The 12287-nt window shown below is 61.2% G+C and overlaps 1 protein-coding gene across 3 annotated transcripts; it reads left to right on the forward strand.

The window, feature by feature from the left end:
* The first annotated feature begins 846 nt into the window (after nt 1-846).
* Nucleotides 847-9270, forward strand: MXD1 (MAX dimerization protein 1). 3 transcript variants are annotated; one of them, XM_027697602.1, is made up of 6 exons: nt 847-985; nt 1083-1179; nt 4500-4529; nt 5543-5657; nt 6236-6395; nt 6477-9270. In XM_027697602.1, the coding sequence occupies exons 1-6, from the start codon at nt 913-915 to the stop codon at nt 6659-6661; spliced, it is 660 nt and encodes a 219-aa protein (XP_027553403.1). In that variant the 5' UTR covers nt 847-912; the 3' UTR covers nt 6662-9270. The 3 variants fall into 3 exon arrangements, with proteins under 3 accessions (XP_027553403.1, XP_027553401.1, XP_027553402.1); XM_027697601.1 differs by having other exon boundaries at nt 852-985; nt 6474-9270; XM_027697600.1 differs by having other exon boundaries at nt 6236-9270.
* The last annotated feature ends 3017 nt before the right edge of the window (nt 9271-12287 follow it).

The raw sequence follows: 12287 nt of genomic DNA on the forward strand, positions 1-12287 counted from the left end.
GGGGGGGGGCCCAACGTGCTCCCAGCTGTGGGATGGAGGGGGGGCCCTGCCTGGGATGTCACTGCCCTGGGCTGGGGGTCCTTCCCAAGGTTGGGGGGGGAGCTGCCTGCATTGGGGGGCCCCAGGGGGGCCCCTGCCCTGCACTGGGGGTCTGACCCCAAAGGGGGTACCTGCACTTAGGGGGTCCCTGCGCTGGGGTGGGGGTCCCAGCCCTGAAGGAGACGCACTTGGGGGTTCCCTGTTCAGGAGGACTCACAGCCCTTTGGGTGGGTGGTCCCTGCCCTGGGGGTGGGGGATCCCAACCATAAAGGGGGTGCCCTGGGGGTCCCAGGGATCCTTCCTCTGTCCTGAAGAGTGACTGTTCCTCTCCCAGGGGGTGCGTCAGTCCCTGCCCCGGGATTCCCTGTCCCTGTTCCAGGGATTTCCTGTCCCTGTCCTGGAGAGGGGTCAGTCCCTGTCCCGGGTCTGTCCCTGTCCCGGGGGGTCCCCGCGGGTCTCACGTTGCCCCCCCCCGGCACCGAATCCGAGGCCCCGCCCCCTTCCCCGCCGGCCCCACCATTGGCTGCGCGGCAGGAAGTGAGTCAGGCGGCAGCGCGTGCGGCGGCGGGGCGGGGCCGTTGGGTGGGTGGACCAATGGCAGGAGGGCGTGGCTCTCTCGCCCAATCACAGCGGGAGGGGGGCGCGGCCCTCGGGCGCCGTCACGCCCCATCACCGCCACTCGTGCGGGCGCTGGGCGGGGCCTCCCTCATCGCCCACCAATGAGCGATCGCGATGGGCGGGGTCTCCCTCAGCGTCGGCCAATGGGCGATGTCGGGGGCGGGGCCCGAGCGGGGCCTGGCGGAGCGGCCGCTCGGGGCGGGCAGAGGCCGCCGCGCCCCCCCCGCCGCCGGACCGGCCCGTCCCGGCCCCGCCATGGCCGCCCCCCCCCGCCTCGGCATCCAGATGCTGCTGGAGGCCGCCGAGTTCCTGGAGCGGCGGGAGCGAGGTACCCCATACACACACCCCCTCCCTTCCCCCCGTTGCCCCTGGTGCCCCCGGGCCGGGCCCCGCGCTGACCCGCGGCCGCCGTTGTGTCTCCGCAGAGGCCGAGCACGGTTACGCCTCGCTGCGGCCCGGCGGCAAGGACGGGGAGGCCTCGCGGCGCCGCGCCAAGGCCCGCAGGAGCAGCAGCGGCGGCAGGTGACGGCGGCACCGGGAGGGGGCGGGGGGAACCGGGCCGGGCCCGTTGTGGGGCTGCCGAGCAGGGCCGGAGAGCTCCTGACACTGGGGGGCCGGGCCCGTGAGGCCCCGCTGTTACCGGGGGTGTGCCAGGGCCGGGGTGACCCCCCAGGCCCCCGTGAGGCCCTGCTGTCACGGGGCTCCTGGCAAGGCCGGGAGGACCCTCCTGTCACCGGGGGACCGGGCCCGTGAGGCCCCACTGTCACCGGGGTGTGATAGGGCTGGGAGGGCTCCTGTCACTGTGGGACCGGGCTCTGTGAGGTCCCCCCGGTGTCACCAGGAGTGTGACCACGTCAGGGAGACCCTCCTGTCCCAGGTGTTTGGAGGACGGTCCTGGTGTCACTGGGGGTGTGACAGGGCTGGGGGGGCTCCTGTCACCGGGTGTCTGGGCCCGGTGAGGCCCCACTGTCACTGGGCCTGTGGCTGGGCTGGGGTGACCCCCTGTCACCAGGCTCTGGTTGGGTCCCACTGTTGCCAGGTGTGTGACAGGGCCGGGGTGACCCCCCTGTCACCCTGTGTTTGGAGTACTGTGAGGTCCTGCTGCCGCCAGACATGTGGCAGGGCCGGGGTGACCCTCCTGCCATGGGGGTGCTCAGTCCCTGGTGTGTGACAGGGCCGGGGGGACCCTCCTGTCGCTGTTTGCTCAGGCTCTGGTGAGGCCTGTCTGTCACTAGCTGTGTGACAGGGCTGGGTGGGGCTCTGGTGCCACCAAAGTCCTGCTGTCACCGGGTGTGTGACACCGTGGGCGGGACCCTCCTGTCGCCGGGTGACCGGGGCACGGCGAGGCCCTGCTGTCACTGGGTGTGTGACAGGGCTGGGGGGACCCTCCTGTCACCAGGGGACCAGGCCCAGTGAGGTCCTGCTGTCAGAGGGCCCCTGGCAGGGCTGGAGGGGGACCCTCCTGTCACCTGCTTAAGTATCCACCCTGAAATCAACCCAGAACCTCCCTATTGTTGCTCCCTGGTTGTTCCTCCCTGTTATCCCTTCCTGGTTTTTCCTCCCCGTTATCCCTCCCTGGTTGTTCCTCTCCATTGTCCCTCCCTATTATTTCCTATTATTTCAGTCCTAAACCTGAAAGTCCTAAACCACCTTTCCTCCAAGTTGGCTCCACGCACCCACGTTGAGTTTTAGGAGCAAATCTCACCATCCCAGGAGCAACAGGAGTCGCCCTCGTGCTTTATTCCTTCACTTTAACATCCCAAAATTCCCCTGGATCGCCGTGGAGGGGGAATGATCAGCTGTTTTGGGAAGGGCTGGCTCCGGGCTGTGCCTCCAAGCCCAGGGAAGCTCTGAGGGGCAGCGGGTTCATCCCGACACGTCACTGGCGCCGGACGGTGCCAGGGAGGAGCCGGGCGGGGATGGCACCACGTCTGTCACTTCTTTCCTGGTCGGGAGCAGCCCCGTCTGCGCCGACCTTTGGCAGCCGCTGGAACAAATCCACCTGGATGTGCACGTGCTGTGGTTCCCGGGGCTCCCGGGGTTCTCCCGGGGTTCTCCCAGTGCCCTGTCCCACCCATGCAGGTGTCCCGGGCTGTCAGGGGGGTGGGAGGCAGCTGAGGCCTCGGGGTCTTGTTTCAAACAGGCTCCAGGTGAATCCGGGGGTTTGTCCTGCCTGGACATGCTCCAGGTTTCCCTCTCGAAGGATTTTGTTCACTTCAGGCCGAGCGGTTATGGTTTTTTCAGGAAAAAAAAATCACATTCCGAAGGGAAAGCTGGTGATCAGGCGAAGTTTTAATTAGTGGGAATTGTAATCAGGGACTCCATGGGTATGAAATCGTTCTGGAAAGGATCTGGGAGCGCGTGGATATGTTCCATCTGCTCCAGGGTGAAGCTGCCGTCCCCTCTGTCCCTGTTTATTTTATCCAAAATTTAAATCCATCAATTATTTAATATTTTCCTAAATATTGGTGATGGTGGATGCAAAGCAAAAGGGAAAACAACCATTCCAAGAAAGATTCGGGTTGAAGAGAGGATGGGTTTGTAATTAGTGAGGGTGGTGGGAGCTTCATCCCTGTCTGTACTGTGCTTGGGAAGTGTTTGGATAAGTTAGGATCAAGGGAATAGCTCAGAAGGCTGCAGCCTGTCACAGCCCTGTGGTGAAGGGCTGGGGGTGAAACACGTGGATTTATTGGCTCAGACATTTTTGGGGCTGTGAGGGCCGTGGCTTTTGGGAGCTGATGGCACTGGGAAGCCAACAGAGCCTCCGGAGCCGGGTGATCCATCAGGAAATGCTGCTGGCAAAGTGAAGGAGGCCCTGGAGAACATCTGCTGCTGCTGTGTTGGTGGGATCTCTAGTTTTTCCTTCAGTGGGATCCCCCCTTTTCCTTTGGTGCCATCTCTTGTTTTCCTTTGACATCTCTCATTTTCCCTTCAGTAACATCCCTTTTTCTTCCCTTTGGCACATCACTCATTTTCCCTTCAATTCATCCCTTGTTTTCCCTTCAGCATGGGGACCAACCTGCCCTCTCAGATCCCATGGGGACATCCCAGCAGACATCCCTCTCCAAACAACCCGTGGGTCATTCCCACCGTTAAGTTTTCAGGCCGTGTAACAACATTTTTCCCAAGGCTGAGTGGAGCTTCTCGAGGCCTCCAGAGGTTTTAGGGAGTCTGTGGCCAGGGAAGCAGCTCTTCCCCGAGCATCATTCCTGGGAACACGGGCAGGGGGGCATCCTGCAGCTTCTTTCCCAGGTTTCAACAGGAATTTCGTAGCTTGTGTTTTCCATCTTTTCCCAGCTCCGTGGAAATTCGGAGCTCCAGGGGGATTTGTTGTGGATGTGACGTGTCAGCGGCACGTTCGGAATCTCCTCTGGAGCTGCTCCCTGTTGTTGGACACAGGGAAGGGTTTTTTCCACATCTTCCTGGCATTTGAGGGATGACTTGGAGACGGGGATGGGGTTGGATGCCGGCGAGGCTTGGGAGGCTCCCGGTCCCTGGAGTGTTCTGAGCCAGTTTGGGGATCCCACTCAGGCTCTGCCCAGAGTCAGGATGGAGCAACTTCCCATCACTGGTACCACTGTTAATCCCAATCCCAGCTCTAAAGCTTGACCCTCTCTGCATTAAAATCCCATTTTCCAGCTTTCCTGACCCTTTCTTTCCATTTGTCCAGCAATTCCCCATCTGCATCCCGCCGTGTTCACCATCCCTGGGTCTGGAGCAGCTCTGGAAGCCCCCCGGGTTTGCAGCTTTTCCAGGGAGCCTTTGCTAATTCCAACATGTTAATCCCAGCTGTTAATCCCTAATCAGCCAGAGGAAGTAATAACTTCTTCCTTCTTTTCCAGGTCGACACACAATGAGATGGAAAAGAACAGGTGAGTGCTGGAGGTTTGTCAGGAGCTGGGTTTTGGAGGAATTGTTGCTTTTCCAGGGGTTTTCCAGCTGAGTTGAGATGGGGGGTGGGAGGGAAGGGGTGGGATAAAGGTCACCAAGGATTGAAGCATTCCCTGTCCTTGACTGCTGGGAATGATATCCATCTCCTCAGCCAGCTCCCACTCCACTTAGTCAGGAAAATTATCCTTCCCCAGGCTCATCTTTGAGCCAGTTGGAGTTTGGGATTTATCCCAAGAGTAAATCCCACCTTCTTTGCCTGTGCTGTCATCCCGAGGTCCTTTGGGTGAGGAAATCCCTGTTTACTCCCAATGTATCCCAAACAAGACCAGCAGGTCCTTGCAAAATCCCAGTTTGGAGCTGCCCAGGATTGGGTGGTTCAGAGATGGGTGTTGCAACCCACTCCCAAGGATCTGACCTACATGTTGGGATTGGAGCAATGGACACAGGGAAACTGGGATGTGCTGGGAGCATCCTGGTTATCAGCAGGTAAAGGCACTTATTTCCTCATGGAGCCAGAGTTTCCCTCTGGCGTTAATGTCCTACATATTAATGTGGAGAAAACCTGGATGTTACATGGAGAGGGAGGATTTCTGGACCATGGTCAGTGCTCCCACAGGAATCTGGTCTTGTTTTGGATCCAAACCCACCCTGTTCCTAATAAAAGTATGGAAAGGAAGTGCTCCCAAGGGATTTACAGCTGGGTGTCAGCCTGGGCAGCTTCGCTGTCAGCAGGAACCAACCAGCATTCCTGAGGTGGAGATTTTTGGGAAGACAATGAACACAAGTGGATAGAATTCCTTGCCAGGAATCATCCCGACAGCCCAGGGTGCCCGCAGGGTTTATCCACGAGGTTTTTCCAAGGTGTCCTTTGGCCTGGCCGCGGTTTTCTCCCAGTTTCCGGAAGCCCCCGGAGGCTGGGAAGGCCCCTGGCTGGGTTTAGCTCCCCCCAGCCCAGTTTTCCCTGGGGAAGCTGATCCCGCTGCTCCCGTTCCAGGCGTGCCCAGCTCCGGCTGTGCCTGGAGAGGCTCAAGGGGCTGGTGCCCCTGGGGGCTGCGGCCGGGCGGCACACGACCCTCAGCCTCCTCACCAGGGCCAGGCTCCACATCCAGGTGAGCCGGGAAAACCGGGATGCGGCCCTGGGAAGGGAGGCAGAGATGAGAACAGCCCCCCCAGGATGGGGCGTGGGGCTCGGGGGCACTGGGATTGGGCTGGGGTAACCGGGGAGGGCTGGGATTGGGCTGGGATAACTGGGGGGGGCACAGACAGCGGGCTGGATTAACTGGGAGAGTGATGGATTAGGCTGGGATAACTGGGAGAGCACTGGGTTCTGCTGGGATAATGGGGAGTGCTGGCATTGGGCTGGGATTACTGGAGGAGGGTTGGGATTGGGCTAGGGTGACTGGGAGAGCAATGGCATCAGACTGGGATAACAGGGGAGCACTGGGATCAGACTGGGATAACTGAGTGCTGAATTGAGCTGGGATGATGGGGAGTGCTGACACTGGGCTGGGATAACTGGGAGAGCAATGGATTGGGCTGGGATATCTGTGGGAGGGCTGGGATTGGGCTGGCACGACGGGGGGAGTTGGAATCCATGCGGCTCCACGTGCCCAGCTGGAGCCCGTCGGGAGCCGTGGTGGCCGTGCCGGGATCCCGGGGGCTCAGGGTGCCGTGTCCCCCCCCGCAGAAGCTGGAGGACCTGGAGCGCCGAGCCCTGCACCAGATCGAGCAGCTGCAGCGGGAGCAGCGGCACCTCCAGCGGCAGCTGGAAAAGCTGGGAATGGAGCGGGTCAGGATAGACAGCATCGGCTCCAGCCTGTCCTCCGAGCGCTCCGACTCGGACCGAGGTGAGAGCCCGCGCTGGGGGACGGCCGGCGGGAGGTCCGGCCCCGCTGGGACTCCAACCGTTCCCATTCCTCCGGCAGAAGAGATGGATGTGGATGTGGAGAGCACGGACGACCTCCCGGCCGACCTGGACTGGAGCAGCAGCAGCCCCAGCGACTCGGACGAGCGCGGGAGCCTCCAGAGCCTGGGCAGCGACGAGGGGTATTCCAGCTCCGGCGGGACCAGGGCGAAGCCGGCGAGCAGCCGGAAGCTTCCCCTCGGGATGTAGGAAGCGCTTCCCGCGGCCGTTCCAGCGGCGCCGTTCCCGTGGGATCCCGTTGGCCAGCACACCGACCCCCCCCCGCATCCCCCGCACGTCCCGCCGATCCGGCTGCTCCCGGGGCTCCGCTCGCGCCCGCCGGCTCCTCGGCCCGGCCGGGATCTCCTCCGCCAGGCCCAACATTCCAGCCACGCTTGGAAGCGCCTGGGAATATCGTGGCAGTAACAGCGACCTCCAGAGCCTTCCCTGGGTTCTCTCCCAGGCTGTCACCGCCCGGTATTCCCGATCTTCTCCGCATCTGGCCGGCGACATCGAGTTCCTGACGCTCAGGACCCAAAAGCTGAGTTTTTGGGAGCAGATCCGAAGGCAGAACCGGCCTCTTGTGGAATTTACACCTGGGAGAGAGCGGAGCCGAGCTGGGAACCCGCCCACGGAGCATTTTGGGTGGGCACAGGGATCGGCCTCAGTCGGGGGGTTCCTCCCCCCCCCCGACTCTAAATATTCAGGGACACCCCATCCCGGCCCTGCCGAGGTCCCGGAGCATTCCCGGCGTGGGGAATGGCAGCCACCCCTGGGAACAGCCACCTCCGGGCTGGGAAGTTTCTGCCCTCCGTAATCCCAAACGGGACGTCCCACCTCCCGTGGCACGGCATTCCAGACTCCTGGAATTCCCTCTCCACGCTTCCAGTCTCGGGGACAGTATTTTCTACCTCGGAGGGAGCCCCCGGCCTCTCTCCACCCCTTCAGCACAAAGATGATGCCTCCGCTCAGCAATAACCCCGCGGGACCCCCCGGGTCGGCCCCGGAGCTCTTCTCCATCCATCCGGGATCTTCCCAGGCTCGTGGAGGATTCCAGAAGCCCCCGAGGGCGTGGGGGTCCCGAGCCGGAGCGCACTGAGCTGTCCGTGGTGTTTGTTCGGTTCCCGGTGCACTGGAGGGAACATTCCCACCACTTCCTGCTTTTAGAGCTGCTCTGGGAATGTTGGCACTTAGAGCTCTGCTTTCCACACCTTCCTTTTCCCTTCGGCCGCTCCAGGGGTTTTCCAGCCCCTCGGGACCCTCTCGCTCCAGCCCCGTGGGGTCAGTGAGGCCTCAGTGTCCGGCAGGGAGCTCTCCAAGGGCTTTTCCTGGCACTGGGATGAAAAACAGGCTCTGAGGGCCCCTTTTCTTCAGGAATTGCAGGTGCTGAGAGGCACCAAGATGCTCCATGGAGTGCAAGGGGATGAGGGGGAAACTCCAGTTCTTTTCCTTTTTCCTGTCCTGTTTTCCTTCCTTTCTTATTTTCCGTTTTCCCTTCTCTTTTCCTTTTCCTTTTCCCTTTCCTTTCCTTTCCTTTCCTTTCCTTTCCTTTCCTTTCCTTTCCTCCTTTTCTGCTTTTCCTTTCCCTTCACACCCCAATCCCATTTCTGCCCATTTGGGAAGCAGGAAGCTGCCACAGGCCCCAGGAATTACCCAAATCCCCCAGGTTTTGGCTCTTTTTCCATGTGCTGATTCTTAAAAGAGAAAAAAAACCCAAACCACAAGGGATTTTCCTTTAAAGCCCCTGGAATTTCCCACCCTCTGGCATCACCACAGCCCATGGGCGCCTGAGCTCAACTCCCTACGCCTTCAAAAAGAGGGAAAAAAAAGGCAAAAAGATGGAAAACACCAAAAACAAGTGGAGTATCAGCCCTTGGGGGCCAGTGACTCTGGTGGTGTTTGGCCAGATCCATCCCTTCCCTGGGGAATCCCAGCAGATCCCTCCGGGCAGGGGATTCCTGGCTTTGGGAAAACCCTTCCGGAGGTACCAAACGTTGGTTTTCAGTTGGTTTTGGACATTCCGAAGGTTTGGCCTCAGCGCAAATGAGGGGTTTTGGCAGGTTTGTGCCTTTTTCAGCTCCCAACACCTTTTCTTTTCCCCCCTTTTTTCCTCCCTATCCCAACCTGACCCTTCCCAGCCCTTTGCACTGTGGGGCTGTGCTCCGGGAACCCCCGAAACGCTGCACTAACCTGGAATGGGGCTGGAGCCCGGCGGATCTCTGGGTCCCCCTGGGCCGTGCCAGCCTGTTCCTGGAATTCACTGATCCACCAGCATTCCTATGAAATAAGCTGCAGGAAGGACTTTTTTATAGATTGTGATAAAAATCCAGGGAGTGGGAGGAGTCGTATCGGGACATGATGGGCGGGAATCAAACCCACCCATTTGTGGGTTGTTTTTCCTTTCTTTTTCCTCGTGGAAGGCAGATCCTGACCCGCTGGCTCCCGGGAAGTACCAAAATGTTTGTTTCATCCTTGATTTTTCCAGTGGAGCCACCCCGTCTCCACTCAACCTTTCCTTTATTATTCTTTGGGGCACCTCTTATTTGTGCTTTCCCGTCATTTTTTGTGTTCTTTTTGCTCCCCAAGAAGCGGATCCGCCCCGGCCTCGGCTCCCTGGGGCAGTCGGGAGCGGGCACGGATCCCATTTCCAGCCGTTCCTGCTGTAAATATCCCGTTGTCGGGCCGAATCCCATGTCAAGCCAATGGAATGGTGCTTTTTTTTTTTTTTTTAGGAATTCCGTGTTTTAGGAGACCTTTGCTGTGTCCATGGATATTTCTGTCTTGTTTGATTGTTAGGAAATAAATTATTTCGTTACGAAGGAGCCGCGTGAGCCGGAATTGCTGCGGGGAGGGAGCGGGAGGCGCCCAGGGATGGTGGGAATGGGGATCTGGGCCCCTGGGAAGGCAGAGCCCTCAGCCCCATCCCTCGTCTTGCATCTTCCATCCCACATCACAGAATCATGGAATCATTTAGGTTGGAAAAGACCTGAGAGCATCGAGTCCGACCTGTGACTGATCTCCACTGTCCCACTGAACAATCCAGTCGTTCCTTGGACACCTCCGGGGGTGGGGATTCCCCCACCTCCCTGGGCAGCCCCTGCCAATGCCTGACCACCCTTTCCAGGGTGTCCAACCTGAGCCTCCCCTGGCACAGCTGGAGGCTGTTCCCTCTGCTCCTGTCCCTTGTTCCCTGGGAGCAGAGCCCGACCCCCCCGCGACTCCCCCCTCCTGTCAGGGGGTTGCAGAGCCAGAAGGTCCCCCCTGAGCCTCCTTTGCTCCAGGCTGAGCCCCCCCCCAGCTCCCTCAGATGCTCCAGCCCCTTCCTGGGACATGCTCCAGCCCCTCAATGTCTCTCTTGTTGAGGGCCCAGCCCTGGCCACAGCCCTGGAGGTGCCCCAGCAGTGCCAGCACAGGGACGGGCACTGCCCTGGGGCTGTGACACCCCATGGCTGGGACAGCCCAGGGGCCATTGGCCTCGTGTCCCCTGGCCACCCCTGGGGTCACGTTCAGCCACTGTCACCAGCACCCTCAGGTCCTTTCCCAGCTTTCCAGCCACTCTTTCCCCAGCCTGGAGCATTGCAGAGGGTTGTTGTGGCCCAAGGGCAGGACCCTCACCCTTGTTGGCCCCAATCCCTCATCCCATATCCCTCGTCCATGTCCCTCATCCTGCGTCCTCCAGCCCTCAGCCCCCCCGGGTGCTCCCAGGCAGGGATTATCCCAGTGCTGCTCCTGGCTCTGCCCATTCCCAGGGCTTGGCTGGGGCTGGAGCTCCTCACTCCAGGTGAGTGCAGGTCCCGACTGCACTGATGGTGTGGTGGGTTGGCCCTGGCTGACACCAGGTACCCACTAAAGCTGCTCTGTCACTGCCCTCTGCAACTGGACAGGGCAGAGAAAACCTAATGAAAGGTTCATTAATTGAGATAAACACCAGGAGAGATCCCTCACCCATCACCGTCACGGGCAAAACAGACTCACCAGGGGGATAGGAACTGAAATCAGAGCAGGAGACTGAGAAGTCAAATCAATCTTACAAACACCTGCCCCCCAGCCCTCCCTCCTTCCCCAGCTTTCCCTTCACCCCCTCCAGCAGCGCAGGGACACGGCAATGGGGGTCACAGGCAGCTCATCACAGCTTGTTCCTGCTGCTTCTCAGGGAGACCAGCCCCAGTTCTCCCCCTGCTCCAACCTGGGTCCCCCAAAGGCTCCCAAGTCCTTCCAGCAAACCTGCTCCAGCCTGGGCTCCTCTCTCCACGGCTCCACAGGTCCCCACCAGGACCCTGCTCCAGCACGGGCTTCAAGGGGCTCACGGTCTGTCTCGGGCATCCCCAGCTGCGGGTGGGCTCTGCAGGGCTGCACGTGGATCCCTGACCCACTCCGGCCCTCCAAGAACCGCAGGTACATCCCTGACCCACCTGGCCTTGCCCGAACTGCAGGTACATCCCTGACCCACCCACGTGGCCTCCGTGGGCTGCAGGGGCTCAGCTGCCTCCCCAGGGGCTTCCCCATGGAATCTCAGGGGAATCTCCACTCCTGGAGCAGCTCCTGCCCCTCCTCCTGCACTGCCCCGGGGCTCTGCAGGGCTGCTCCTCTCACGTGTTCTCACTCTGCTCTTCTCTGGCTGCAATTTTCACCTGCACAAGGACATTTTCCTCCTCCAGTTCGTTCTCCCTGCCGGATCCATCCTGGAGCCTCTGGAATTGGCTCCACCAGACTCTGGGGAAGCTTCTGGCAGCTTCTCACAGAAACCACCCCTGGAGCCCCCCTGCTACCAAAACGCGGGCACACAAACCCAACCCAGATGGGAAAAGCTGCCGGGAGCCAGAGGGAAGGGAGTCAGGAATGTTGTCCATGTGCTCCCCAAATCCACCATATTCCCCCAAATCCCCACACCCCACGAGCCGAGTGCCCTCCCAGACCTCCAAAGGAGAGCCCCGTGTCAGGGAGAGCCCCAAGACTGCAGGGGGGAACCCAGGGGGTGTTCATGAGTCTGGGGTTGGGGTGGGTCACAGTTTGAGCAGCTCCACACCAAAGCCCCCGTGCCAGTCCCACCCCTGTGCCCCTCTGCCTCCCTGTGCCCCCTCATATCCCTCTGTCACCATGTGCCCCCCCCGTGGCCCCCACACCCCCCAGGCTGCCCTGTCCCCGTGTCACCCTGTGCATCCCAAGTCCTGCCACTCCCTGTGCCCCCTGTGCCACCCCGTGTGTCCCAAGTCCTTCTGCCACCTCCTGTGCCCCCCAAAACCCTCACGGGAAAATACGTCCCTGTGTCTGGAATCCGGTGCTTTGTCCCTTGGCCTCACCCCCCTGTCCCGGGGGGGTGTCGGGGTGAGCTGAGCTGGAAGGGGGTCACCCCTGTGCCGGGGGGGGCACATCGGGGTCAGTCAGAGCAGCACCAGCTCCTCCCTCATGTGCCCCCAGAGCTGCCAGAGGGGGCACAGGGGGCAGCAGGAGGACAGGGGGACAAGGGGGCACATGGAGGGTGGGACACCGGTGGCAGAGGGGCAGGGAGAGGACACAGGGTGGCAGAGGGACACGGATGGGGCACAGAGGGTGGGACGCCGGTGACAGAGTAGCACACGGGGGTCACGGGTGGCAGAGGGGCACGGGGGGGCACGGTGGGGCCGGGCGGGGCCGGGCGGGGCTGTACCACCCCGGTGCCCTCCAGGTGGCCTCACCTGGGGCAGGTGACCCCCCCCGGGGGGGGCCCGGCCTCCGGCCGCACCCACGCTGAGGGCTCTCAAGTGGTCAAGTGGGGACAAGGTGACCGCGGAGGGACATTGCGGGAAGGGGAGCGGGGGGGCCACACCCGGGGAGTGGCGGGGGACAAAGAGGGGGG

The sequence above is a fragment of the Neopelma chrysocephalum genome, unplaced genomic scaffold (assembly GCF_003984885.1).
Source record: "Neopelma chrysocephalum unplaced genomic scaffold, ASM398488v2 Primary Assembly neopelma1_120, whole genome shotgun sequence".
Classification (NCBI taxonomy): domain Eukaryota; kingdom Metazoa; phylum Chordata; class Aves; order Passeriformes; family Pipridae; genus Neopelma; species Neopelma chrysocephalum.